At 42.2% G+C, this 27,999-nt stretch overlaps 1 protein-coding gene across 5 annotated transcripts in view; it reads right to left on the reverse strand.

Annotated features, from left to right (window-relative positions):
* Positions 1-27,999, reverse strand: part of afap1l2 (actin filament associated protein 1-like 2) — a 144,855-nt gene that overhangs the window by 95,126 nt on the left and 21,730 nt on the right. For 4 of the 5 annotated variants that reach the window (XR_006079770.1, XM_024387086.2, XM_024387085.2 and 1 more), the window contains exons 3-4: positions 2,097-2,180; positions 380-471 (exon numbers count right to left, since the gene is read on the reverse strand). Coding sequence is in view for 4 of the 5 variants with exons in the window: in XM_024387086.2 (XP_024242854.1) it covers positions 380-471; positions 2,097-2,180 (176 nt within the window). In the remaining variant the exon portion in view is untranslated. Of the gene's footprint in view, positions 1-379; positions 472-2,096; positions 2,181-8,911; positions 9,045-27,999 lie in introns of all 5 variants that reach the window. The other variant, XM_024387087.2, reaches the window with a different exon arrangement.

The following is a 27,999-nucleotide window of genomic DNA, read 5'->3' on the forward strand; positions in this document are numbered from 1 at the left end:
TGGCTGTGCTACAATGACCAAATGAATGTGAGAAAAACCAGGCTAGAAATGGATGAGGCCAAAGATGCTTAACAGTTATGCTAGCAAAGTGAGTTACGTTAGTATTTGATGTTAATCGTAGTCCTACACAAGGTAAAACACATGGTGTGTATATTATTACTTTTAAAAGTTGTATTATATTCTATGTAAAAAAATAATTCTATAACTGAAATGTATCATCAAAAGATAAGAGGCGCCAAAACGGAGTCTTGCGGCACACCCCATTAAAGTCTGTATGGTTCAATATGCAAAGAACGATTTCTCAATACTCATGGATGTCCTAGCATGGATGTTAGGTGTAATTTGGAAAGGTGTAGTAAGATAAATGAACATCACTCACTGTTCTAGGTGGTGGCAAGTCTGGAAGACTCTTCTGTGGGGCAGGGACATGTTTTCCTGCTCTCCCATTGGCCAAGGCATCTGGTGTGTTGTCTGGTCATTTTGACACAAAAGAAGGACATTAGATGAAAATCAACAATGGCCATCAAAAGGAAGATAGTCATTTCACAAATGCAAAGACGAATACTGCCTAAGAGAATCATAATATTAAAATCAGGATAAAAACAACACGCCTTTTGTAAGGCCTTAATCTTTTTCACTAGGTCTTAAAGGACTTTACTTTATACACGGGATTGTCTTCCCCTTTGTAATTTATATTGAACTATATAACCTTCCTTCTTAAACATCAATGTGTAGCATACACCTGGGTGATGCATGCTGGTTACATTAGCCTTCTAGCCAAAATAACAATGTTAACATTTTGCCTCACATTTGCCTAATAGTTATTTGCCTATTTCTCTGTTCATTATGACAGTGGGTACTTGTCTCTAAGCTACTGTATGCACATGCCAAAACAGCAGTCTTCCCCTCTCGACAGACATTCCACCTCTCAGCATGTAGACATCTGGGTTGTCATAGGAACCCAAGCAGAGTGCTTTATACTGGACACCTCTAGTCGTAAATTCACAGGAGTCACTGAAAGTTACAGAAATTACATTTAAACAACTCTGCAGAGCTCACAAATTCAATACATCTGGCTGTTATCACTAAATCACTATGCTGTTGACATAAACACATTCAAACCCTCATATTGAGTTTCAAAATAGTTGGTTGAAAGAAAGGCTTTCTGTCTAGCCATGTGGGTACATGAGATGCAAGTTAGACAAGACACCCAACATGACAGGTATTCCCTTTTGTGTCCTTCAAAAAAAAGGATCTCAATGTTTCCATACATATGCAGTCTTTAGTCTATGTCATAATAAACACCCTTCCCAACCCCTCCATTCAAATAAAGAAAATGGTCTAGATGCATGGCATCTTTTTGATCTGAGAACACCCTTGTACTTGGGGTGGCTATAAAAACAGCCTGTGGCTTACTGGCCTTCGGTGTGGTAGATGTGTGTTAAGTCTAGTGTTTGGTCTGCTCATTTTTTATCACAGTCCAAACGAAATGGCTCGCCTCGGGTGGTGGGTTTGAGAGGGGGGACAAAGAAAGAACTACTGAGAAATACACAGGAAACGAGTGTGTGTGGGGGAGGGGGAATGGTGTGGAAAGGATGTTTTCACACTCCTAAACACCACTGACAGCTACTGTTGGAAACTTTGTTTAGTCTCACCTGTGGAAAGTGTGATGTAGCCTATCAAGCACATAAAACCTGTGATTGAATGGTGAACCTGATATGAGCAGCAATACAATTTTCCAGTGGTTTAAGAAGAGCACAGTCCCAACAAAACAACCGTGACTGTGTTTTACGTGCATAATTCTGGGTTTTCACAGCGAAACTTGGTTTATTGATTGACATTAAGCAATTTTATTCTATGTTACTCTTATTTGTGAGGGACTGTGACTTGAGTTAAAGCCAGACCTGGGTTCAAATACGTAGGTCAAATACCAAAAGTGCAAAATTCAAGCAAAATTAAGTGCACCTCAAATATTGGATTATGAAAGTATGTAAAGCCTCAATAATACTAATTTACAATGTATGAACCAAACAAGTACAGAGTGCTACACCATCAAGCAGGTTCCACCTTGTAGGAAACAACCATTGAACTCTCACCTCTGTCAGCTTTGTCCTGACCCTGCCCAGTCACAATGACTTTGTTCATGTAGATGTACTCCTCATCACCACCACCACCACCACCTGAAACATAGCAGTTGAGAGAAAACAGTAATATCAATCAACATGAGAAATATACTTCATTATGAATGCTGCTGATACAACCTACTTCAGAATTAAGTTTTGAATGAACAGAATCATGCTATGATACTGTACATTGTGGCAGCCCAGGGAAGTCAGAGGTGAAACTCAAAATAAAATAAGATTCACAACAAAGTTTTAATCAATTACTGAGATTAATAAATTACTATTGAGATTAATACACTGATAGTCTATCAACATTTCTACTATATAACATCATTCCAAAATTCACCGTGAACAAATATACATTCTAGTGAGATCAAAACCTATGGATAAACAGAGATTTAAAAAAAAAAATGTTTTAAAAGGTTATTATTCCCATGCACGCTCATGGTGTATTTATCAGATACATGAGTCAGAAACTTCCCCTCTTTTTGAAGGTTGTAAAGATCACAGGCCTGACTTACACTTTCTGATCCTACTATATCTGTTTGGATCAAGGGTTACACATCATGTAAAGACTACACTATGGCCCTGTACACACTCAAGTTGTACAATTGAAGTACAACAGATTTGGCAAACATGTAGTGATACAACAAGATAGTTTTTCTGCCCAAACAAATAACTACAAAAGTTTTGTGGGGAGACAATACAAGTTGTGGAAGTATTTCTGTATCAGAAAAATATTATCAATAGTATCACAAATAGGGCTGTTGCGGTGACTGTATTACCACCACACCGGCGGTCACGAGTCATGAAGGCAGTCAAATTCAACATGACCGTTTAGTACCACGGTAATTAGACGTCTCTGAGCTCTGATGCTGCTGCTGGTCATTAGTAGCCTACCAAACGTGCTAACTGCTTGGTACTCAGCACTATATTGTCCCTCTAAATCACTCTGACATCAATGCAAATGTGTTCAGAAATCTAATCAAACACCATACGAGAGCCCAATGAGCTCCTGATGCGCAACATTTCTATAGGCTATGCAATTGTGAGAGAAAACAGAGTGATGGCATCTATTAAAAAGAGGAGGATCCCATCAGCTTTCTATAGGCTAGGCCTACTATATTTATTTCTCAACTTTCCTAATATTAAGCGCATTGCTTATATTTACAACAGGAGAACAGCCTACCTGACTGGCATGAAAATAAACTCTGGGAAAAAGCATCCTTCATTCGCTTTTTAAATGCATAGATGGCATGTATTTTCCCCCACTGCCCCTGTTACAATACAGGTGCATGATAATGGTAAATTCTAAATAAAAATTTTTTTTACACATATATTATTCAGTAAATGGAAAGACAAGATTAAATCAAACATAGGATAATATTGTCACCCATCAGACTATCACTTGTGAATGACATATTAACACTTGTGAATGATGCCCAGCATAAGAAACCATGCCTTTTTGTTGGAATCATAGTCGCACACCTCATGTAGCCTAGCCCATAGGCCTGTATGTTTTAATAAGGATTGTATCACAACTAAAGTGGCCAAATAACTTCTTAAAATTAAACACATTAATCTACTTTACAAGGGATGTAGAGCCTAACTGGCATATATAAGCAGCGTGTGAGTTTCTAGTTTGGGGAAGATCACTATCAAATGCACCTTTATAATAAAAGCATTACATGCATAATTGCATTTGCGGTAACTTTTGATAATGGTGTTTTCCTCCAATGGAATATCTGTGCTTATAGCCTACTACCATGTGTGCATTGCTGCGCTTATAATGTGAGGAAATAGCCTAAGAATTTATCAACATTTTAAGCTAAACTTTCTGATCTGTTTTTTTTTATGCTTAGTGGTTGTATTCATTTTGGATCTATCGCAACCCACAACTGTCCCAGGCTATGTTTGGAATATTTATTTCTCGCACAGAATAGAACATGTCAACTTTTGTACTATGGGGGATAGTAGGTTGATATAGGCTCGTGCTTTTGCTGTTCGTTAGGCCTAAACATCTTGTTGGCTGACGAAAAGTAAATGTGGACAGTTCTTCCAATATCTTCAATATGCACCTTGGAATTGAATAAGGACACGCGCAGTTGCGTCACCGATGTGTCTGTCTTAACTTGTAGCCTGTGAGAAAGACCTGATCATGTGACGGAGAGCCGTGTGAGTGAAAAGACGCTTCGGATTGCGCAGCATACTCAGGGAGAAGGGCACAACACAGCACTTCGGGCCACAAAAGGCAAGGATTTTTTTAGGGTGTATTAAAGCCACAAAGGGAATGCCGCCATGAAATTCGAGGCATTATCAAATGCTTGTCAAATTGTGAATGAGAGACTTTTGGAGTGTATAAAACATACGCAAAAAAAAAACTAAGCAGAGCTCATGCCTTTCAAGCGACTTTTTTCAAATCATCACTAGAGTCTCATCATGCAGCCTTACAATGTATTAAAAATACAAACATATAGCCCAATGTTTGTAGAACAACTAAAGTTACATTAATAACTCTAAATTGAGCATATAAGTGAAACAATTTCTTTGTTAACCACTCAACACAGAATAGCCGCATCTGCGTACTCCGTCAAATCGTTTGGAGAAAATATTTATATTATTTGTTCAATTGTATTCTTCATACTATAAAATAATAAAATAATATAAAATAATGCCATGGAATTATAAGCTAATCTTGTCAGCTAAATTAACTAGTGTAGCCCACAGCCATTTGACATTGCCACATCAGGACAACTCAAGAGTATACTATTATTTTCTTCTGAAATAGACTACATTTTCTTCAAACCATGCTTCTTCAGACCCGTCTAAAATAAATAATGGATTTATTGTGAAGGTGTAGGCTATATTACATAGATTTATTCAACTTTTTAAAATAGCTTGTAGGCTATGTGTGGAAGCCTGGAGATGCTAAGTGTTTTTATGTTAATAAACGTTCAAATTACAGTGAGATCAACAGTTATTTGCTTGACAATCACCAGCTAACAAAATTGTGTGACCGCCACAGCTCTAATCACAATCAATGTCAAATGCATTGTACATCAGTTGTCAAATGCTTTGTACAACACGAGTGTCTGCGGGTGCTCTGAGGAGAAAGAGTCACATACAAAGTATACGATAAGGGTTTTTTGAGACGGGGATAGTCGGTTTTGGCTATTGCAGTGTACACTCTGAGAAGAAAAGGAGCCTCGAAGAACCTTTTGGGATTCAAAATGATGATGTCACTGTGGGTGAACCTTTTCGAATCAAAAAGGTTCCTCGAGGAACCCCTCTAGAAAAGGTTCAAACAGGAACTTATTTTGTGAGGAGAGAGGTTCAAATTTGAACCTTAATTGTAATATATTATTACTGTCATTGACATGATTATTATTGTTATTATTATAGTAAATGTATTACATTAGTATTTTAATATCATAATAACTATCAATAATATATTGTAACAAAATGGTGACTATTGTAATGGAATACTACTTTGCCCTTTAAGTTGACATTATGTCAGCCTTTAACCTTTAAGTAGTATGTAGCTTGGTCTTGGTGGGACAGCTCTCTTCTATCCATTGCTTCCGTCTTTGATTGGTCGACTTTGTGGAGGGGAGGAGCGTGGTTGGCAAAGCATTTGTTTATAGGAGTAGTGAATAATTTTTTTTTTGTTGAATTTCAAGTCTGCAGGCAGATAAATAGAGGTGGAAATAGGTCAATCATAGATATATCAATGATTGTAACCTTTAATGACTATACAACTGCACACATGAACAGGAATGACAATTACTCTCACGGATGGCCTAAAATAATTTCTTGAAAGCCATGCCCCCAATTAGCCACGCCTTCAGTCTTCTGACATATACAATATATACACTTTACTATAAATAAACTTCAACTGCTAATAATAAGCCAGGAAATTCCATTTAGAAATTCAATTTAATTACAGTTAGACAAGCTACAGTCCTTGACTCCATTGCTGAGTCTGACAGGCAAAATTAATCCAAAATGCTCTTAAAGCGCCACCGAAAAGGTTCCTCCAAGAACACTTTGCTACATTGAACCATTAAATGATCCTCCAAGAACCCTCAAATAACCAAAGGTGCAAATATGATGTCATTGACTAGCAATGGTTCCTTGAGAAAGTCCAGGGCTCCTTGAGGATCTCCAGGGATCCTCAAGTCAACCTTAATTCTAAGAGTGTAGCCTGTTTTGTGAATGTTCTAGAAAATCAAATCAAATTGTACTTGTCACATGCGCCGAATACGACCTTACAGTGAAATGCTTACTTACAAGTGCTTAACCAACAATGCAGTTAATAAACATAAATGTTAAGTAAAAAATAGATAAGTAACAAATAATTAAAGAGCAGCAGTAAAATAACAATAGCAAGGCTATATACAGGGGGTACCGGTACAGAGTCAATGTACAGGTTAGTCGAGGTAAATGAGGTAATATGTAGTTATAGGTAGAGTTAAAGTGACTATGCATAGATAATAAACAGAGAGTAGCAGCAGTGTAAAAGAGGGAGGGAGGCAATGCAAATAGTCTGAGTAGACATTTAATTAGCTGTTCAGGAGTCTTATGGCTTGTGGGTAGAAGCTGTTAAGAAGCGTTTTGGACCTAGACTTGGTGCTCCGGTACTGCTTGCCGTGCGGTAGCAGAGAAAACAGTCTATGACTAGGGTGGCTGGCGTCTTTTACCATTTTTAGGAACTTCCCATGACACCGCCTGGTATAGAGGTCCTGGATGGCAGGAAGATTGGCTCCAGTAATGTACTGGGCCGTACGCACTACCCTCTGTAGTGCCTTGCGATCGGAGGCCAAGCAGTTGCCACATCAGGCATTGATGGAACACGTCAGGATGCTCTCGATGGTGCAGCTGTAGAACTTTTGAGGATCTGAGGACCCATGCCAAATCTTTTCAGTCTCCTGAGGGGGAATAGGCTTTGTCGTGACCTCTTCACAACTGTCTTGGTGTGTTTGGACCAAGTTAGTTTGTTGGTGATGTGGACACCAATGAACTTGAAGCCCTCAACCTGCTCCACTGCAGCCCCGTCGATGAGAATGGGGGTGTGCTCTGTTCTCCTATAGTCCACAATCATCTCCTTTGACTTGATCAAGTTGAGGGAGAGGTTGTTGTCCTGGCACCACACGGCCAGGTCTCTGACCTCCTCCCTATAGGCTGTTTCATCGTTGTCGGTGATCAGGCCTACCACTGTTGTGTCATTGGCAAACTTAATGATGGTGTTGGAGTCGTGCCTGGCCATGCAGTCATGAGTGACCAGGGAATACAGGAGGGGACTGAGTCCACACCCCTGAGGGGCCCCCCGTGTTGAGGATCAGCGTGGGAGGTGTTTCTGTCCCAGGGTCCTTAGCTTATTGATGAGTTTTGAGGGCACATGGTGTTGAACGCTGAGCTGCAGTTAATGAATAGCATTATCACATATGTGTTCCTTTTGCAGTGTGGAATGCAATAGAGATTGGATCTGTTGGGGCGGTATGCAAAATGGATTGGGGCTAAGGTTTCTGGGATAATGGTGTTTGATGTGAGCCATGACCCCCATTTCAAAGCACTTCATGGCTACAGACGTAAGTGCTATGGGCCGGTAGCCATTTAAGCAGGTTACCTTCGTGTTCTTGGGCACAGGGACTATGGTGGTCTGCTTGAAACATGTTTGTATTACAGACTCAGTCAGGGACAGGTTGAAAATGTCAGTGGAGACACTTGCCAGTTGTTCAGCGCATGCTCAGTGTCCACATCCTGGTAATCCGTCTGGCCATGTGGCCTTGTGAATGTTGACCTGTTTAAAGGTCTTACTCACATAAGCTACGGCGAGTCGTGATCACACAGTTGTCCAGAACAGCTGATGCTCTCATGCATGTTTCAGTATCACTTAATTAACTTGAAGCGAGCATAGAATTAATTTAGCTCGTCTGGTAGGCTCATGTCACTGGGCAGCTCGCGGCTGTGCTTCCCTTTGTAGTCTGTAATAGTTTGCAAGCCCTTCCATATCCAATGAGCATCATAGCCGGTGTAGTACGATTCAATCTTAGTCCTGTGTTGACTCTGCCTGTATGATGGTTAGTCAGAGGGCATAGCGGGATTTCTTATAAGCTTCCGGGTTATCGACAGCTTGACATCGACAGCTCTACCCTTTAACTCAGTGCGGATATTGCCTGTAATTCATGGCTTCTGGTTGGGGTATGTACGTACAGTCACTGTGGGGACGATGCCATCAATGCACTTATTGATGAAGCCAGTGACTGATGTGGTGTACTCCTCAATGCTATCGGAAGAATCCCAGAACATATTCCAGTCTGTGCTAGCAAAACAGTCCTGTAGCTTAGCATTTGCTTCATCTGACCACTTTTTTATTGACTGAGTCAAGAAATGGGTGGTGGTCTGCTTTAGTTTTTGCTTGTAAGCAAGAATCAGGAGGATAGAATTATGGTGAGATTTGCCAAATGGAGGCGAGGGAGTGCTTTGTATTCATCTATGTGTGTGGAGTGAAGGTGGTCGAGAGATTTTTTCCCCTCTGGTTGTACATTTAACATGCTGGTAGAAATGAGGAAATATGGATTTTAGGTTCCTTGCATTAAAGTCCTTGGCACTAGGAGCGCCACCTCTGGATGAGCGTTTTACTGTTTGCTTATGGCCGTATACAGCTCATTGAGGGCGGTCCTAGTGCCAGCATCGGTTTGTGGTGGTAAATAGACAGCTACGAAGAATATAGATGAAAACTCTCTTGGTAAATAGTGTGGTCTACAGCTTATCATGAGATACTCTACCTCAGGCGAGAAAAAAACTTGAGACTTCTTTAGATTTCGTGCACCAGCTGTTGTTTCCAAATATACACAGACCACCACCCATTTCTTCCCGGAGGCAGCTGTATGTTATTCAGGTCGTCGTTCAGCCACAACTCTGTGAAACACAAGATATTACAGTTTTTAATGTCCCGTTGGTAGGATATGCGTGCTCGTAGTTCATCCATTTCATTATCCAATGATTGTAAGTTGGCTAATAGGACCAATGGTAAAGGCAGGTAACCACTCGCTGTCGGTTCCTTACAAGGCACCCAGACCTACGTCCCGATATCCCCATCTCTTTCTCCTGCGAATGACGGGGATGAGGGCCTTGTCGGGCGTCTAAAGTAAATCTTTCACGTTCGACTCGTGAAAGAAAAAATCTTCCATTACGGTGTCGCTGCCCTGATACCTAGTAGCTCTTTTCAGTAATAAGAGACGGGGGCAGAGACATTTTGAAAAAATAAGTTACAAATCACGCAAAAAAACACACAATATCACAATTGTTTAGGGGACCGTAAACGGCAGCCACTCCTCTGGCGCCATTATTATTAACTATTAGAACTGTTATGCTTGATGATTTTGATATCAGGATATTGGTTATTTTTTTAAATATCTCAAATGTAATTCGTACTCAACCTGGTTAGTGAGTTGGGTAACAATTCTCATTTGCAATGATGATCTGGCCAAAATAACAAACAACATATAAAAGATAATACAAATGCACAAGTTTGGGTCATTATCCAGAAGATATCATATAAAAAGGGGATAATGAGTTAGCCATAGAACTATAATTATTAATGGCTAACAAGTTCAAAAAACACTGTTTATTTTTCCAAAATGATCCCATTCTCAAATATATATTTGACAATGATCTGACTGAGGCTGTACCAAGAGAATCACAGAGAAAAACCTAGGACTATGATTTTGGTGTAACCCCAGTAATAAATACTCTAGTAACGGACATTCCTTTTACATAAATATCAGGAGAGAAATATAACAGCAGCAGAATTAGACTATGTTTTCCTAGTACAGTGAAAACAGATTTGGAGGATGGAAATGAATGCTATTTATAAGCAGCTACTCAAAGGAAGTGAAAGTCCCAGGAGGATAAAAGCAGCCTTGGAAAAATGATAGTTTGGAGCCAGGGGAGGAAGTAAGGAGAAGCCCAAGACCAGAACATGGAAACACACCACTCTGTGAGAGAGATACAAACTACTGAGGAGAAAAAACTATGGGTTACAGTATGAAACCCCGGTTCTCTGAAAGACATGAGGGAAACATCTCACTATGGGACACGCCCCTTCGTGTCCTATTTACTGAAACTTTATTCAAATCATGCCTAACAGACGCTTTGTGGGTGTGAGCCCCGCGTGTATATATTGCACCCACAATGCTCTTGTTTCCTCATTCAACAATCCACCTCTTCTACGAGTCATGCAAGAGAGGCAATCTGGTAAAATGTTTCCCTAATCTCCTTCACAGAACCTGGATTGCATACCGTAACTCATAGTTCTCTAACAGTTGACTCGATTTGACATCTCACTACGGGACACTTGCAAAACGTCCCGATTGCCATTAGCCCTTTTCCTGAGAAGCCTGTGTTGGTGTACTTGCTAGTGAACCTGATCCATCCTACTCAGCTCCAGCACCAATGACTGTGTGCACCAGGGATGGCACAGTGACACCCAGACAATAGAACCTCACAAAGGTGTGAGGGAAAGCCCAACTAGCCTGCACACAAATTTCTGAGACGGAGATATCAGTGGCTCGACTAGGCTATTATGAGTCATGGAAATGACAAGGAATGAACGCGGAATTAGGACGTACCATAACCTTGGAATAGTTGGGGGCAAACTAAGTGCATGAAGGTTGAACCGAGAGCACGTGAAGGTCGCTAACGTGCTTGGCATTGGCCAAGGCAAGCAACTGTCCATCTTATAAGACAATGCGTTCCCTAAATAAAACAACAAACGAAAGGGGTGAGCCCCAATTGTCGTCTCACATAATCCTACATGGCAGGCTGAGATTGCTGCCAAGTAGACCTTAACAGTGGCAGGGCTATCAGGATTAGGGCTAGATTGTTTGCTTTCACTGTCCAGAGTGGGGGAATCAGGTCCAAGGGAGGGAAGGCGTACAGAAGCCCATCTGACCTCTAGTGGGTTAGCGTGAGGGATGTTGTGATCTCTCATTGCAAGGAATAGGCAATCCTTGTGGTCTACTGTCCTTCAGACGCTTGATGAGGTGCCGTAAATCCTTAGGCTATGCTTAAACCCTACATCCCATCCCAAGAACTCTGTTCCGCCACCTCAAGTCTCTTGGCCCTCCCACCCTTACGATGGCCCTCCCACCCCTACCCCCTCTCAGCTCAGTCAAAGCTCTTTTCTGTCCTGGCACCCCAATGGTGGAAATAGCTTCCCCCTAAAGACAGGACAGCAGAGTCCCTACCCATCTTCCAAAAATATCTGAAACCTACCTCTTTGAAGAGGATCTTAAATAACTCTCACGGCGCTTGTCTTTTCCAATTAGCACAGACGTTTGCTGAAAAATACTTTATTGAAGGGAAAAAAATGTACTTGATATGATTGTGAGGACCAAGAAATAGCAGCAGAAGAACCACTGGTGAGGTTCTTCACTTGGCACCACACGTGCGGCTCCCTTGGCAAACAGAGACGGTATATTGTCTGAGGACTCAGGATGCTTCCACCTGTGCAGTGGACTGCACTATTCCCATGTAGTCTGTACCCCTGGCCTATGGTGCGTAGGAACTAGGGGGAGACTGTACACATGCGCCACTGCTCCAGATGAGGAGCAAGAGAAGTTACTTGTTCCCTGGGAGGACTGCGCATGTGGGCAACCTGTCCCGTGGAAAGAACGAATAACTTTTCAGACCTGCTGGTTGGACAAGTTAGCCCTCAAGAGGTTGCTTGTTTTGAATGGAAACATTCTGAACTATCAACCTCGGACCATTGGCCTGGATGTGATGGGAACTCTTTATTGGAGAGCTGAACTGGGGGGACAGTGGTGTTGACCCGCCCCACAGGGACTTATGGGTCTTGAGATGGGGGGGGCTCTGGAGTGACCTGACACAGGACTCCCGAGGAGACTCTGGTTGTTAAGGTCAGAGGGGCTCAGCCGGCTCCCCGAGCCTTGGGTCGAGGTGTTCAACCAGGGAAGGCTCCACGACAGGAGAGCTGAACCATCTCAATGACTCCATGCCATAAAGGGTAGGTTGTCACCGGAGAAGGTGACTTATGTGGCTCCACCCTGGAAGACACACAGTCTGGGAAGGCTGGTACACATTGTGGGAAGGATGTGGAATTACCCTGAGGGGTGCTTCCAACCATCCTAATCTTCTTTGTAGGTGGGGGAGGCGTAGGATACCCGACCTCGAGTTTGGTGACAGTGCATCGGAGTGTCTCGAAGAAGGGGAGATCAGTCATTGGCCGTGTTTCGAGAGCATAAAAATGGAGATGTACCATGGATAAATTGTGACTGACTGATCTACAAACAATATTGAGTAGCTAAGGTTCATCCCCTGGGAAGATGGACCACCTAATCTTGCCAGGAGCTCAAGTAGAGGGGCAGATGGAAAGCTTGGACAGCTTCTCCCTCCTCTGGAACTTTTTTGTAAACAAAATCTACCTCGAGCAAGAACAAGGCCTGGGCAATACTTTCCATGTACCTTGATCTACGTTTGATAGAGCAATGCGCACAGCTAGCAAAGTCAACGAGAGCCGCCAAAGTGTGGTCTATGCCAAGGCAAGTAGCACAGATCTAAGGGAGTTAGACTGTGACATGTAGTGGCTGCAATTGCCTGCCTGCTAGGCTTGCGCTGCTTTCTCTCCTTCTTGGTCGGTGCACTCGAGGACATCGTTTCAAACGAACGGAAGAAAACAGAAATTACCAGGGAGGGGGCTAGCTAGCTACACACACGCTGCTATTTGACTGGGAAGTCGGAAGAGACATGGGAGTAATCCTAGACTATCGGGGTAACAATAGCTGGAAGACAGGAAAGCAGAAACAGAAAGCTTTACTTACCAGGGGAGTGGTCTAAATACTTTCAGGGTAGGGAAAGTAGAGCTAACAGGGATGCTAGCTAATTAGCTGGCTGAGTGACGATAGATACAGTGCCTTGCGAAAGTATTCGGCCCCCTTGAACTTTGCGACCTTTTGCCACATTTCAGGCTTCAAACATAAAGATATGAAACTGTATTTTTTTGTGAAGAATCAACAACAAGTGGGACACAATCATGAAGTGGAACGACATTTATTGGATATTTCAAACTTTTTTAACAAATCAAAAACTGAAAAATTGGGCATGCAAAATTATTCAGCCCCCTTAAGTTAATACTTTGTAGCGCCACCTTTTGCTGCGATTACAGCTGTAAGTCGCTTGTCTCTATCAGTTTTGCACATCGAGAGACTGAAATGTTTTCCTATTCCTCCTTGCAAAACAGCTCGAGCTCAGTGAGATTGGATGGAGAGCATTTGTGAACAGCAGTTTTCAGTTCTTTCCACAGATTCTCGATTGGATTCAGGTCTGGACTTTGGCTTGGCCATTCTAACACCTGGATATGTTTATTTTTGAACCATTCCATTGTAGATTTTGCTTTATGTTTTGAATCATTGTCTTGTTGGAAGACAAATCTCCGTCCCAGTCTCAGGTCTTTTGCAGACTCCATCAGGTTTTCTTCCAGAATAGTCCTGTATTTGGCTCCATCCATCTTCCCATCATTTTTAACCATCTTCCCTGTCCCTGCTGAAGAAAAGCAGGCCCAAACAATGATGCTGCCACCACCATGTTTGACAGTGGGGATGGTAGGTTCAGGGTGATGAGCTGTGTTGCTTTTACGCCAAACATAACATTTTGCATTGTTGCCAAAAAGTTCAATTTTGGTTTCATCTGACCAGAGCACCTTCTTCCACATGTTTGGTGTGTCTCCCAGGTGGCTTGTGGCAAACTTTAAATGACACTTTTTATGGATATCTTTAAGAAATGGCTTTCTTCTTGCCACTCTTCCATAAAGGCCAGATTTGTGCAATATACGACTGATTGTTGTCCTATGGACAGAGTCTCCCACCTCAGCTGTAGATCTCTGCAGTTCATCTAGAGTGATCATGGGCCTCTTGGCTGCATCTCTGATCAGTCTTCTCCTTGTATGAGCTGAAAGTTTAGAGGGACGGCCATGTCTTGGTAGATTTGCAGTGGTCTGATACTCCTTCCATTTCAATATGGAGGAGTATCAGTGCTCCTTGGGATGTTTAAAGCTTGGGGAATCTTTTTGTATCCAAATCCGGCTTTAAACTTCTTCACAACAGTATCTCGGACCTGCCTGGCGTGTTCCTTGTTCTTCATGATGCTCTCTGCGCTTTTATCGGACCTCTGAGACTATCACAGTGCAGGTGCATTTATACGGAGACTTGATTACACACAGGTGGATTGTATTTATCATCATTAGTCATTTAGGTCAACATTGGATCATTCAGAGATCCTCACTGAACTTCTGGAGAGAGTTTGCTGCACTGAAAGTAAAGGGGCTGAATAATTTTGCACGCCCAATTTTTCAGTTTTTGATTTGTTAAAAAAGTTTGAAATATCCAATAAATGTCATTCCACTTCATGATTGTGTCCCACTTGTTGTTGATTCTTCAAAAAAATAGTTTTATATCTTTATGTTTGAAGCCTGAAATGTGGCAAAAGGTCGCAAAGTTCAAGGGGGCCGAATACTTTCGCAAGGCACTGTAGCTAGCTAAGCGCGTGTTAATACCAAGTGCTGACTCAGTGTGTAAACCAAGTCACTTAACATAAAAAACACACAGCTTTTATTATCTTTTACGGGGGAATGTAAAGGATTGTGCTTAACAGCTGGGGTAACACACTTGAAGAAACAGTACCGCTCGAGTATAGCTAGCTAAAAACTGCTGTTAGCCAACTAGATAGCTCATATACTTGGCACTTCAGCTAGCTACCGCCAAACGGTTTTGACTGACAGAGACCATGAGTGGAAGTCGCGTGTATTAATGCCAAGTGCTGACTCGGTGTGTAAACCAAGCAACTCGAAGTAAAAAGCTTAGCTAGGTGTATCTTTTAAAGGGGAATGTAAAGGATTGTGCTTCATGTTGGTGTAACACACTTGAAGAAACAGCATAGCTCGAGTTTAGCCAAGCAAACCGAGTGGGGTTCAGCCCAGAGGTTTCTAGCCAGAACCACATGCAGCGCTGTTAAGCAACGGGCTAGTTAAAAAAACTCACCAGATAAGGTAGCTAACTACGGGGGGGACCGACAGACAGCTAGAGACCATGAGTAGAAGTAGTGAAAACTAGTGGAAACCTGCTATTAGTGGGATGCTAAAATAGGGCTGGGAGATATTTCCAAAATATCATATCACGGTATACATTTTTTTGAAAATATGATGGTATTTGACAATATTTAATGTACAGTATTTATAATACAAGTTAAAAATGTGCTTAATGAATACTGTGTTACTCTCAACACATACAGTCTAAGTGATTTCCATGAGTCTTCTCCATTCTGATTGTTTTATACTAATTTCGAATCTACCATGCAGGGCTGAACGATATGGGCAAACAATCTAGGCCTTATACATATATATATTTTTTATTTTTTGTTTTATTTTACCCCTTTTCGTGGTATCCAATTGGTAGTTACAGTCTTACAGGTACAGACAGTGTCAGAGTGCATGCACCAGGCCCGCCACAGGAGTCGCTAGTAAGCATAGGACAAGGACATCCCAGCCAGCCAAACCCTCCCCTAACCCGGAGGGCACTAGGCCAATTGTGCGCCACCCCATGGGTCTCCCGGTCACGGCTGGCTGCGACAGAGCCTGGACTCAGACCATGATCTCTAGTGGCACAGCTAGCACTGCGATGCAGTGCCTTAGACTACTGTGCCACTCGGAAGACCCCCAGGCGTTATTTTTAACCAAATGTTGCAATTGCAATTTCACTTGCAATTTAGAGCAAAACATTTGGGTGAACTATTGGAATCATGGAAATATAGTGATTAATCTAATTCTACAGATAGAAAATAATAGTGGGCACTTTGAATACAGTGTTGTTTAACATGACAACAAATTAAAATGCCAGGGAGGAGATCTTGTGACAGGGTAGGAACCAAAGTGTTGATAAGTGTTTCCTAGGGGACCCTATAATCTTCAATTTAATGTTCTCTTAGCTACTTCATGTAGCTAACATATTCATGCTTTGCAAATTCCTCTTTGATTTAGAAGATTCTGTTGCACAAACAACATGCTGATTTAGGTCTACACAAATACTGGTATTATCAAGCTGTATAGCTAATTATGTTTGTGCTGACTCAGTACATATATTAGCTAGCTAGCTAGCCAGCCAGCTAACTAGTGATTAGCATAGAGGCTCCACTTGCTAAGAATAGACATACTAGCTGTTTGCAGATGTAAGACACACAAACTAATAGTGTAATTATAGAACCCTACTGGATTTATATTAAGAAGCAATGTGAAAACAGCATCATCGTTATCAACATTGTTGCATGTGCTGCATTGACCATGATAAATACCGAAAATATAGTGTCTGTAGCGCTACATTTTGTAGCGTCCGAACGTTTTGACCTGCAAACTATGGAAAGGGGAGACTCTCACGATGGTGTTCTCTGTTTTGCTGTACAATCCCCACAAGTGTCAAGAGACTTGTTTGAAGTCGGTACCGTCAGTGTGGCAACTTCTGTTTGATAGCTTCCGAACCGTTTGGGCTAAAAACTAATAGGAACTTCTGTGGAAAGGGGATATTATCACGAACACGATGGTGTTCTATGCTCTATGACCCCCCCACAAGTGTCATGGGACTCGTATGAAGGTAACCGGTACCGGATAATTAAAACAAATATGGAAGTATGAAGGTAGTTTTGTGCCAACCCCCAAAAAAGGGGTTAAAGTAAATGTGCAATATATATATATATATATATATATATATATATAGAGAGAGAGAGTACCAGTCAAAAGTTGACACACCTACTCATTCCAGAATTTTTCTTTATTTTTACTATTTTCTACATTGTAGTATGATAGTATATGTAGTATAATAGTGAAGACATAAAAACTGAAATAACACATATGGAATCATGTAGAAACAAAAAAAGTGTTAAACAAATCAAAATATATTTTATATTTGAGATTCTTCAAATGGCCACCCTTTGCCTTGATGACAGCTTTGCACACTCTTGGCATTCTCTCAACCAGCTTCATGGGGTAGTCACCTGGAATGCATTTCAATTAACAGATACAGTACATTTTTGTAAATGTCTTTCCCACTTAATGTGTTTGAGCCAATCAGTTATGTTGTGAGAAGGTAGGGGTGGTATACAGAACATAGCCCTATTTGGAAAAATAACATTTCAAGAACTTTGAAAGTTTCTTCAAGTACAATCGCAAAAACCATCAAGCACTATCATGAAACTGTCTCTCATGAGGACCGCCACAGGAAAGGAAGACCCAAAGTTACCTCTGCTGCATAAGATAAGTTCATTAGAGTTACCAGCCTCAGAAATTGCAGCCCAAATAAATATTTCAGTGGTATGACTTAAAGATTGCTGTACACTAGCAGAACCCATCCAACTTGAAGGAGCAGAAGCAGTTTTGCCTTGAGGAAAGGGCAAAAATCCCAGCGGCTAGATGTGCCAAGCTTATAGAGACATACCCAAAGAGACTTGCAGCTGTAATTTCTGCAAAAGGTGGGTCTACAAAGTATTGACTTTGGGGGGGTGAATAGTTATGCACACTCAAGTTCCGCTTTTTGTCTTATTTCTTGTTTGTTTCACAAAAAGAAAACATGTGCATCTTCAAAGTGGTAGGCATGTTGTTTAAATCAAATGATACAAAATCTATTTTAATTCTAGGTTGTGAGGCAACAAAATAGGAAAAATGCCAAGGGGGGTGAATACTTTCGCAAGCCACTGTATACCAGGAACTGTGCCAGGCCTGACACGTCTGTTGACTCATCCAGATGTAATACAAAGAATTCACTGGCTTGTATACGCAGCAGTAATTGTTTAAAAACATCTCCTGCCATGTCACTGATGCATTGTGAAACAGTGTTGTTTGATGAAGTCAATGTCTGTATAGTTTTTTTGGCCTTTTCCCCCAGCATTGTTCCAGCCATATCCACGGCAGCAGGAAGAATTAAGTCCTCCACAATAGTATGGGGCATAATCAAATCAAAATCGTTTATAAAGCCCTTCTTACATCAGCTGATATCTCAAAGTGCTGTACAGAAACTAGCCTAAAACCCCAAACAGCAAGCAATACAGGTGTAAAAGCACGGTGGCTAGAAAAAACTCCCTAGAAAGGACAGAACCTAGGAAGAAAGCTAGAGAGGAACCAGGCTATGAGGGGTGGCCAGTCCTCTTCTGGCTGTGTCAGGTGGAGATTATAACAGAACATGGCCAAGATGTTCAAATGTTCATAGATGACCAGCAGGGTCAAATAATAAAAATCACAGTGGTTGTCGAGGGTGCAACAGGTCAGAACCTCAGGAGTAAATGTCAGTTGGCTTTTCATAGCCGATCATTCAGAGTATCTCTACTGCTCCTGCTGTCTCTAGAGAGTTGACAACAGCAGGTCTGGGACAGGTAGCACGTCCGGTGAACAGGTCACGGTTCCAAAGCCGCAGGCAGAACAGTTGAAACTGTAGCAGCAGCATGGCTTAACTGTCCTAGCCACTCAGTAGCTCACTATATAAGACACTCCTAGCACCTTCTTATTAATCTGTTGCTTTTATACATGTCTTACTACTCGAAAGTCATCTTAATTCTCGCTCAAAAACACCCGTGGCTTCAAATTGGCATGTTTTGTTTCTCAATGTCAGCGCAAGAGTGAAGGTTTCATCGAGTTGTGAGATAGTATTTTTGCACATAGAACACACTGTGGCTGAGGAAAGGCACTACTCCCAATATAAGTGAACCCCAAATGAATGTAGTTCTCATCATATTTACACCTCTTCGATGGTCCATCGTCCCTGTCGGTTGTTCGGTGCTTTCCCGGGTAAGGGGGCAGTAGCTCTTCGGCTGCATCAGATTCACAACTGTGAGTGTCCATGCTAGCTGAGCTAATGCTAGCATTGGTGCTAGCATTGGATGTGCTCATGGATGCAGAACAACTTAACAACTTGTGTCATCGACAGGTGCAGGTGTAGTACTGCTGGTAGTAGCAGTACCACCAGTAGAGCTGGTATGTGTCTCTCTATGCACGCAGGCCTTATATTTTTACGAAATTGACAGTTTTTTTATACGAATATATATATATATATTTTTAATGTGAATCACATTTTTATCTGGCGTACCCCCGACGGCATTGCGTGTACCCCTGGATTGGGAATGCCTGATTTAGACAAATCAGGATTTCGCAGGGGTGGGCATCTTTCGACTTTTGGAAGGGGAGGAGTTCATTTGGCCGATAGACTACCGAGAGGATTTCAGGGGAGGCGGTGTGGTCTTTGCAACTTGCACTAGGCCAAAAATCTCAACAATCCCCCAGAACCAAATCCAGTAAATCACGTGACAATCTGGTTCTGGGTTTCGAGATTAGCAGGAGACCCCCTAGCAAGCATGACCCCATTGGCCCCATGTGGGTATTCAGTGGGCATGGGCTAGCTCACACCACCCCAACACAGGTGAGCCTACACCAGCCCAACACAGGCTAGCCCACACCAAGCCCACATCAACCCAACATGGGCTAGCCATTCACAAATTGTGGGCACCCTAGTTAAAGTGCCTCCTAAAGACACGATTGACATCCGGAAAAGAGGGTAAAACAAAAAAATGTTTTATGTATGATTGTGATTTTTCTTGCTCTTACTTCATAATATAGGCTAATATTCATAATCTTCTAACTCAGGATATATGGCTGGCTGGCTGGCTAGTGGCTTGTGTGAATATTTTAGTATATGGTGGTTAGCTAGAGTCTAGAGTACAGTGTTCAGTGCTTAATTTGTAATTTCGGGAGGTGACGAAACAAAAAGTGAGCACGAGAAGGGAGTGACCTGGGGAGCTTTGAGGTAATAAAGCATTGCATGCGTATCATTGCATTTGCATAATTTTTTTATTTCACCTTTATTTAACCAGGTAGGCTAGTTGAGAGCAAGTTCTCATTTTCAACTGCGACCTGGCCAAGACAAAGCATAGCAGTGTGAACAGACAACAACACAGAGTTACACATGGAGTAAACAATAAAGTCAACAACACAGTAGAAAAAAGAAATAGTCTATATACATTGTGTGCAAAAGGCATGAGGAGGTAGGCGAATAATTACAATTTAGCAGATTAGCACTGGAGTGATAAATGATCAGATGGTCATGTGCAGGTAGAGATACTGGTGTGCAAAAGAGATGGCATAGAGCAGTAGAGTAGAAGACCTTACAGAAGTTGCATACATTGGGAAATGTTTCAGTAGCCTAGGGTCCAGGAAATATTTGTCTTTTAAAATGCTTTTCATGCAATTCTACATCATTTTACACCTTTACTGTTTTAATACTGAACAAATGATCGAAATAACGAGCTACTTTAACACTGACAAACGGAGAATCTGAGATCAATAAAAACAACCTCATCTTGAATCCATCAATAGCCTAGGCCTAGGTGTGCGGAAACATATTGTACAATATAAGAAGGAAATTAAAGTCCTAAAAAAGCTTTCCAGTTTCACTGACACCCAATGATGCGCGGCACCGGCTGAAAAAAATAGGACTATAATTTGTCTGCTGCAGACTACCAAATAATAGTTTCAGCATCCAACAGGCCTATTTTTTGAAGGACTTATACAGGATACTAACCTCAACATCAAAACCTTCTTCCAATTCAGATGGTCATATGAAGCAGATGCTAAACTACAGGACTGTTTTGCTATCACAGACTGGAACAAGTTCCGGGATTCTTCCGATGGCATTGAGGAGTACACCACATCAGTCACTGGCTTTATCAATAAGTACATCGAGAACGTCGTCCCCACAATGATCACATACCCCAACCAGAAGCCAAGGATTACAGGCAACATTCGCACTGAGCAAAATGGTAGAGCTGTGGAGTGCAATCTCTATTGCACTCCACACTACCCTTTCCCACCTGGACAAAAGGAACACCTATGTGAGAATGATATTCATTGACTACAGCTCAGCGTTCAACAGCATAGTACCCTCAAAGCTTATCACTAAGCAAAGGATTCTGGGACTAAACACCTCCCTCTGCAACTGGATCCTGGATTTTCTGACGGGCTGCCCCCAAGTGGTGAGGGTAGGTAGCAACACATCTGCCACGCTGATCCTCAACACAGGGGCCCCTCAGTGGTGCGTGCTCAGTCCCCTCCTGTACTCCCTGTTCACCCACGACTGCATGGCCAGGCACGACTCCAACACCATCATTAAGTTTCCAGATGACACAACAGATCACCAATAATGCCAGATCACCAATAACGACGAGACAGCCTATAGGGAGGAGGTCAGAGACCTGGTCCGGGTGGTGCCAGAATAACAACCAATCCCTCAACGTAACCAAGACTAAGGAAATGATTGTGGACTACAGGAAAAGGAGTACCGAGCATGCCCCCATTCTCATCGACTGGCCTGTAGTGGAGCAGGTTGAGAGCTTCAAGTTCCTTGGTGTCCACATCACCAACAAAATAGAATGGTCCTAACACGCTAAGACAATCGGCAAGAGGGCACGACAAAGCCTATTCCCTCACAGCTGCAACATCAAGAGCATCCTGACTGGTTGCATCACTGCCTGGTACGGCAATGGCTCGGCCTCCGACTGTAAGGCACTACAGAGGGTAGTGCGAACGGCCCAGTACATCACTGGAGCTAAGCTGCCTGCCATCCAGGACCTCTACACCAGGCGGTGTCAGAGGAAGGCCCTAAAAATTGTCAAACACCCCAGTCATAGACTGCTCTCTCTACTACGGCATGGCAAGCGGTACCGGAGTGCCACGTCTAGGACAAAAAAAGCTTCTCAACAGTTTTTACCCCCAAGCCATAAGACTCCTGAACAGGTAATCAAATGGCTACCCAGACTATTTGCATTTTGTGCCCCCCCAACCCCTCTTTTACGCTGCTGCTACTCTCTGTTTATCATATATGCATAGTCACTTTAACTTTACATTCATGTACATACTACCTCAATTGGCCCGACTAACCAGTGCTCCCTGACATTGGCTAACCAGGCTATCTGCATTGTGTCCTTAATAAATAAGGCTACCAAGCTGCTAGGAAAGAATCTGACAGAAACTAGCACTGAAGTGTGAAGTGAAAGGTGTGAAAACTCTTGAGCCTAACAATGGCAAGAGTTTCACAGCACCTCCCAACCCAAATGCAGAGGCTTCAGAATCCCCAAAATACAACAGCCATAGGACAACTTTGTTTGGACGTCGTAAAGGACCATTTGCAGACACTGAAAAGATATAGCTAGCTAACAACCTCCTTTTCCACGTGGAAAAGACGGACAAAGACTTGCTATCTATATTAGTTAGCTAGCTGGGATTTTCTAGAAGGAATCTGCCTCCTGAAAAAAAAGCTTCTCTCAAGTGGGTGTGACAGCTACTCCAGTTGCCTGCTGCACTGCTGCTTGGATTCCACCTGGCAATCGGTTCATTGACTGCCCTGGCCTGTCTCCCCCTGTCTGGTATTAGGTACCCTCGCCACACTCCCCTTCTGTCCCGAGCTTTTGCTCGCCTCCAGCTCACATGCACTATTGAGGCGAGTGACTCTGAACTTACAATGGCTAGCCCCAAGTTGTTATATGGCTTGTTTACCCAACCGTGGGACAGTCTGTTTGTTCATACACTCAAGACTGACTGTCTATTGGTTACACAAACTCTTGGCCTCCCATCCTACTCTAACCACCTCTCACCAGGTTTGTATTCATGTTACCTGATGAAATTGCTGTGCAATATGATCTTGTTGCCATCTAATGCACATGCTAATTTTATAAATTAACACTGCAGAGCTCTCCCTGTCCTCTGCCGTGCCCTGATTTGTATTACTGCTGATTATATCTGGAAATGTACATGTACACCCTGGCCCATCTACTGTTGCTAGCCCCAATTCTGATTTATGCTCTGATATCTGCTTCACTGATCTCTGTTCTTGTAAAAGCCTGGATTTCTTAACATTAACACTAGAAGCTTATTACCTAAAATGCATCAATTGAAAGTGTGGGTTCACAGCTCCAATCCAGATATGTTGGTCATTACTGAGACGTGATTAAGAAAGAGTGTTTTGAACACTGATGTTAACCTTTCTGGTTTTAACCTTTTTTGCCAAGACGGATCTTCCAAAGTTGGTGAAGTGGCAATCTTTACAAAGGAACACCTTCAGTGCTCAGTTGTCTCCACCAAGTCTGTCCCCAAACAATTTGATTTGCTGGTTTTACACATTAAACTTTCAAATAACTCTGTTGACTGTTGCTGGGTGTTATCAGCCACCCTAAATGCCCTGGCTCTCCTGGTCCCTTACACTAAGTCTGAATTTGTCCTGCTAGGTGACCTAAACTGGGACATGCTTAAACCACCTGGCCAATTCCTAAAGCAATAATGGGACTCCCTACATCTTTCTCAGATTATTACCAATCCCACAGCGTATGACTCCAAAGACCCAGAAAAGGCAACACTCCTTGATGTTATCCTTACATATAATCCTGATAGGTATCAGTCTGGTGTTTTTCTGTAATGACCTAAGTGATCACTGTTTTACAACCTATGTTCATAAAGGCGGCTCAATGAAACAATCTGTCCTGACTTGTCCTAGATGTTTTCTAAAAAACTTTAATGAGCAAGCCTTCCTTTATGATCTGGCCTCTGTAAATTGGTATAGAATCAGATGAATCCCCTCTGTCGAAGATGCTTGGATCTTCTTTTTTTATATTTTCAGTGGTATCGTTAACAAATACGTGTCCATAAAGAATTGAGAATTAAAAACAAGTTCAGTCCCTGGTTCGACCGTGATCTGGCAGAGTTACAACAGCACAAGAATTTCATTTGGCAAATCACTCGACACACACATACTCAGGCTGATTGGCTCTCGTTCAGGCAAATTAGAAATAAGTGCACTCAAGCTATCCAGAAGGCCAAAGTTAGTTATTTTAAGGAGCAGTACTCTCCTTATGGGTCTAATCCCAAGACGTTCTGGAAAACAGTTAAAGAACTGGAGAATAAACCCTCCTCACAGCTGCTCATGTCCCTTAACATTGATGATGTGGTTGTTACTGACAAGGAGCATATGGCTGAGCTCTTTAATTACCACTTCATTAAGTCAGGATTCCTATTTGAATCTGTCATGCCTCCTTGCCCATCCAACATTTCCTCATCTCCCACCCCTTCTAATGGGACTATCCCTGATGCTCCTCCTTCTTTTCCCCCTCCCCCGCTACAAAGTTCCTCCCTGCAGATGGTCACTGAGTCTGAGGTGCTAAAGGAGCTCCTTAAACTTGACCCCAAACAAAACATCTGGTTCAGATGGTTTAGACCCTTTCTTCTTTAAGGTTGCTGCCCCCATCATCACCAAACCTATCTCTGACCTTTTAAAACTGTCTCTCCTCTCTGGGGAGTTTCCGCATTACTTGGAAGGCAGTCACGGTGTATCCGGGGAGATAAAGCTGATCCTACTGTTATAGGCCAATTTCTATTTTGCCCTGTTTATCAAAAGTGTTGGAAAAATTTATCAATAATCAACTGACTGACTTTCTTGATGTTTATAGTATTCTCTCGGGTATGCAATCTGGTTTCCGCTTAGGTTATGGATGTGTCACTGCAACCTTAATGGTCCTAAATGATGTCATTCTATGTTGTGCTGCTATTTTTATTGACTTGGCCAAAGCTTTTGATAGGGTAGACCATTCCATTCTTGTGGGCCGGCTAAGGAGTATTAGTGTCTCTGAAGGATCTTTGGACTGATTTGCTTACTACCTCTCTCAGAGAGTGCAGTGTATAAAGTCAGAACATCTGCTGTCTCAGCCACTGCCTGTCACCAAGGGAGTACCCTAAGGCTCGATCCTAGGCCCCACGCTCTTCTCAATTTACATCAACAACATAGCTCAAGCAGTAGGAATCTCCCTAATCCATTGCATACTACATGCACATTTTACATTCAGATCCACAGAACCAGACACTCAGCTTGTGAACAGGCAAGGCAGGCAACTGCTTGTGGCCCCAGGCCGTTAGGGGGCTCCTTGTGGGCTGACAAACTTTACTCCACAGCAATGTCTCAAAATGTGGCAACCGCAGTGACTGCAACCCCCTCCCCATTAAACAGCCAATGGACGATTTGCAATGACATCTCAGTAGGAAAACTTCCTAAAGGGGCCCCATGAAGAGAAGGGAAACTAAAAACAAATATTCTCTCAGCTCCAACGTGACAATGGTGTGCGCTAGTGAGAGAGAGAGAAGCAAATTTGAAGAGGCGAGGGTAAGAAGACCGTAAACAAACCAAGTACAGTCTGCAAGCATTGCTTTGCCACTGTCGGCTAGTCGAGTGGAAACACTTCTAACATGATGTGTCATTTACGTCGCCATCACCCAGCCGTATCCCTTTCAGGTGCAGCTGGAGCAAGGAGAGTCCACTCGTTAGCGAAAATACAACAAATCTCTCGCTGTTGCCTTCTAACAACAATTTGAGACAAATTCAGAAAATCATAAAGAAATAACAAAAGCAGTGTGAGTATTCATAGCCAAAGATTTGCAGCCCTATCCTATTCGGTGGTTACTGACTCAGGATTTCGTCACCTGATAAAAAAATGTTTTACCGCGTAACAATGTCCCCTCCGGCACACATTTCAGCAGCAACGTAATTCCCAAACTCTATGAAACATCACGGAGAGAAATTGAAAACGAATTGACAGACACCCCATCTAACACACTCCACTGATAGTTGGACCGCGAGAGCTAATCAAAGCTACCTCACTGCGACGGTTAACTACGTACTGGATTGGGAGATGAAGAGCTACGTGCAAACTCGTCCTCTGGATGAGAGTCATACAAGCACACACTCAGCCCTAGAATTAATGAATGATGTGACTGAGTGGAAGCTAGAGAGACCAAATGTCACAATCCTAGCCACTACAGACTACACACAAAACATTGTGAATGCCATCCATGAAGCTGATGGGTTTGGGCCCCACATTGGATGTTTTGCACACATCCTGAACCTCGCAGCCAAGAGGGCAGTCTCTCTCAAGGCAGTGTCCCACCTCCTGGGGAAGGTCAGAAAAACTGGTGACTTTTTTTCAGAAAGCAGAAGTGCTCACCAAGTTGACAGTCAAGCAAGAGAGGCTAGATATACCAAAGCACAAATTAATCCATGATGTCACAACCCGTTGGAACACCATACATGACATGCTGGAAAGTCATGTGGATCAGCAACCGGCCAACAACTCTGCAGTAAGGGACAAGGCTGTGAAGAATTCGGTTAAAGACATAGCCATGCTGACTGACAGTGAACTGAAGCTGGCAGAAGAACTCATTCAGCTACCCAACCCCCTGAAAAGAATGACAACTCTCATGAGCAGTGAAACAAGTCCCACCTCATCAATGATTCTCCCTCTAAAGACAATGATTCTCAAATCCATGGCACCAGGTCCTGAGGACAGTGCAACCATCAGGGAGGCCAAGGCAGCCATCATTCAGGACTTGGAGAGAAGATACACAGACAGGGATCTTCTAGACTACCTTCACAGAGCTACAGCTCTTGATCCTAGGTTTAAATCCCTACCAGCCTGCTGTGACAGAGTCTACAAGGATCTCATCAAAGAAATTGTGGAGCATGAACATCAGGTATTACCTATTTTTTAAATTATTTTTCATGATATTGTTTTTATCATGTGCGTTAAAATGTGATGTGCCTCAGTGTCCCGGGAACCTCTGTTGCAAGTGAGAGTTTTCTCCACTGCAGGGGACAATGTCAGTGCAAGCCGTTCTCGTCTTGCTTCAGAGAATGTTGACGTGTTTATATTTTTAAAGAATAACCTCAACATAAAGGAATAGATATCTCATATAGGGTACCAACTTGATGTTGCAATTCAAGTTATTTTTACATTTAATATTGTCTATACAAGTATGTACCATGTTTATTTAAACTAGAGAAGGCAAAGCACCTACAGGTTGTCAAAGCTAAGAAGCACTTTTAATTTTAATGTTTTTTTCCCCTTGATTTCATACACTTTTCTGAATGGAAAGTTGTATTTGTCTCATGGCAAAATAAAGAATTCATTGTTTAAAGGGAGATGTGTTTTTATTTTTTTCTTAAATATAGAGATACCGAAACCATACCGTTACCCACAAACCGCGATACATACCGAACCATGGACCCACTGTACCGTTGCATCCCTAGTTGCTACCATGCTGTGTTTTCATGTGTTGCTGCCATGCTGTTGTCTTAGCTCTTTCTTTATGGAGTGTTATGTTGTCTCTCTTGTCGTGATGTGTGTTTTGTCCTATATCTATTTTATATTATTCATTTTTTATCCCATCCCCACAGGAGGCCTTTTTAAAAAATAAATAAATAAAATAAATAAATTGTGAGCAAACATTGTTTTACAAAGTAGTGCCAAAAGCCTCTCTCTCTATTGTTTTAGCCTACTTTGCAATTTGCCTATTGGATGTTGATAGCACACGGTCTTCTTTTTTCAGCAAGAGCCATTTGCACGCAATTGTATTAGAAATATTGTTTTGTCTGACAGATTAACAGTGCATTCCCCACTGTAGGCTATCCTTTGTTATTGGGCTAAACACAATCCACAGCTAGGCAATGTTTTAAAAGAAGCTATTGATCCTCTGTGGCTAAATTATATATTTTTTTAACCTTTATTTAACTAGGCAAGTCAGTTAAGAACAAATTCTTATTTTCAATGACAGCCTAGGAACAGTGGGTTAACTGCCTTGTTCAGGGATTTTTTACCCTGTCAGCTCGGGGTTCGATCTTGCAACCTTTCAGTTACTAGTCCAACACTCTAACCACCTGCCGCCCCTGCTGCCTCTACTCATGGTGTAGAATTATCCAATTTCTTTCTGAACTGACAGAAGTAATTCTATAACTTT

The sequence above is a fragment of the Oncorhynchus tshawytscha genome, linkage group LG24, assembly GCF_018296145.1.
Source record: "Oncorhynchus tshawytscha isolate Ot180627B linkage group LG24, Otsh_v2.0, whole genome shotgun sequence".
Lineage (NCBI taxonomy): Eukaryota > Metazoa > Chordata > Actinopteri > Salmoniformes > Salmonidae > Oncorhynchus > Oncorhynchus tshawytscha.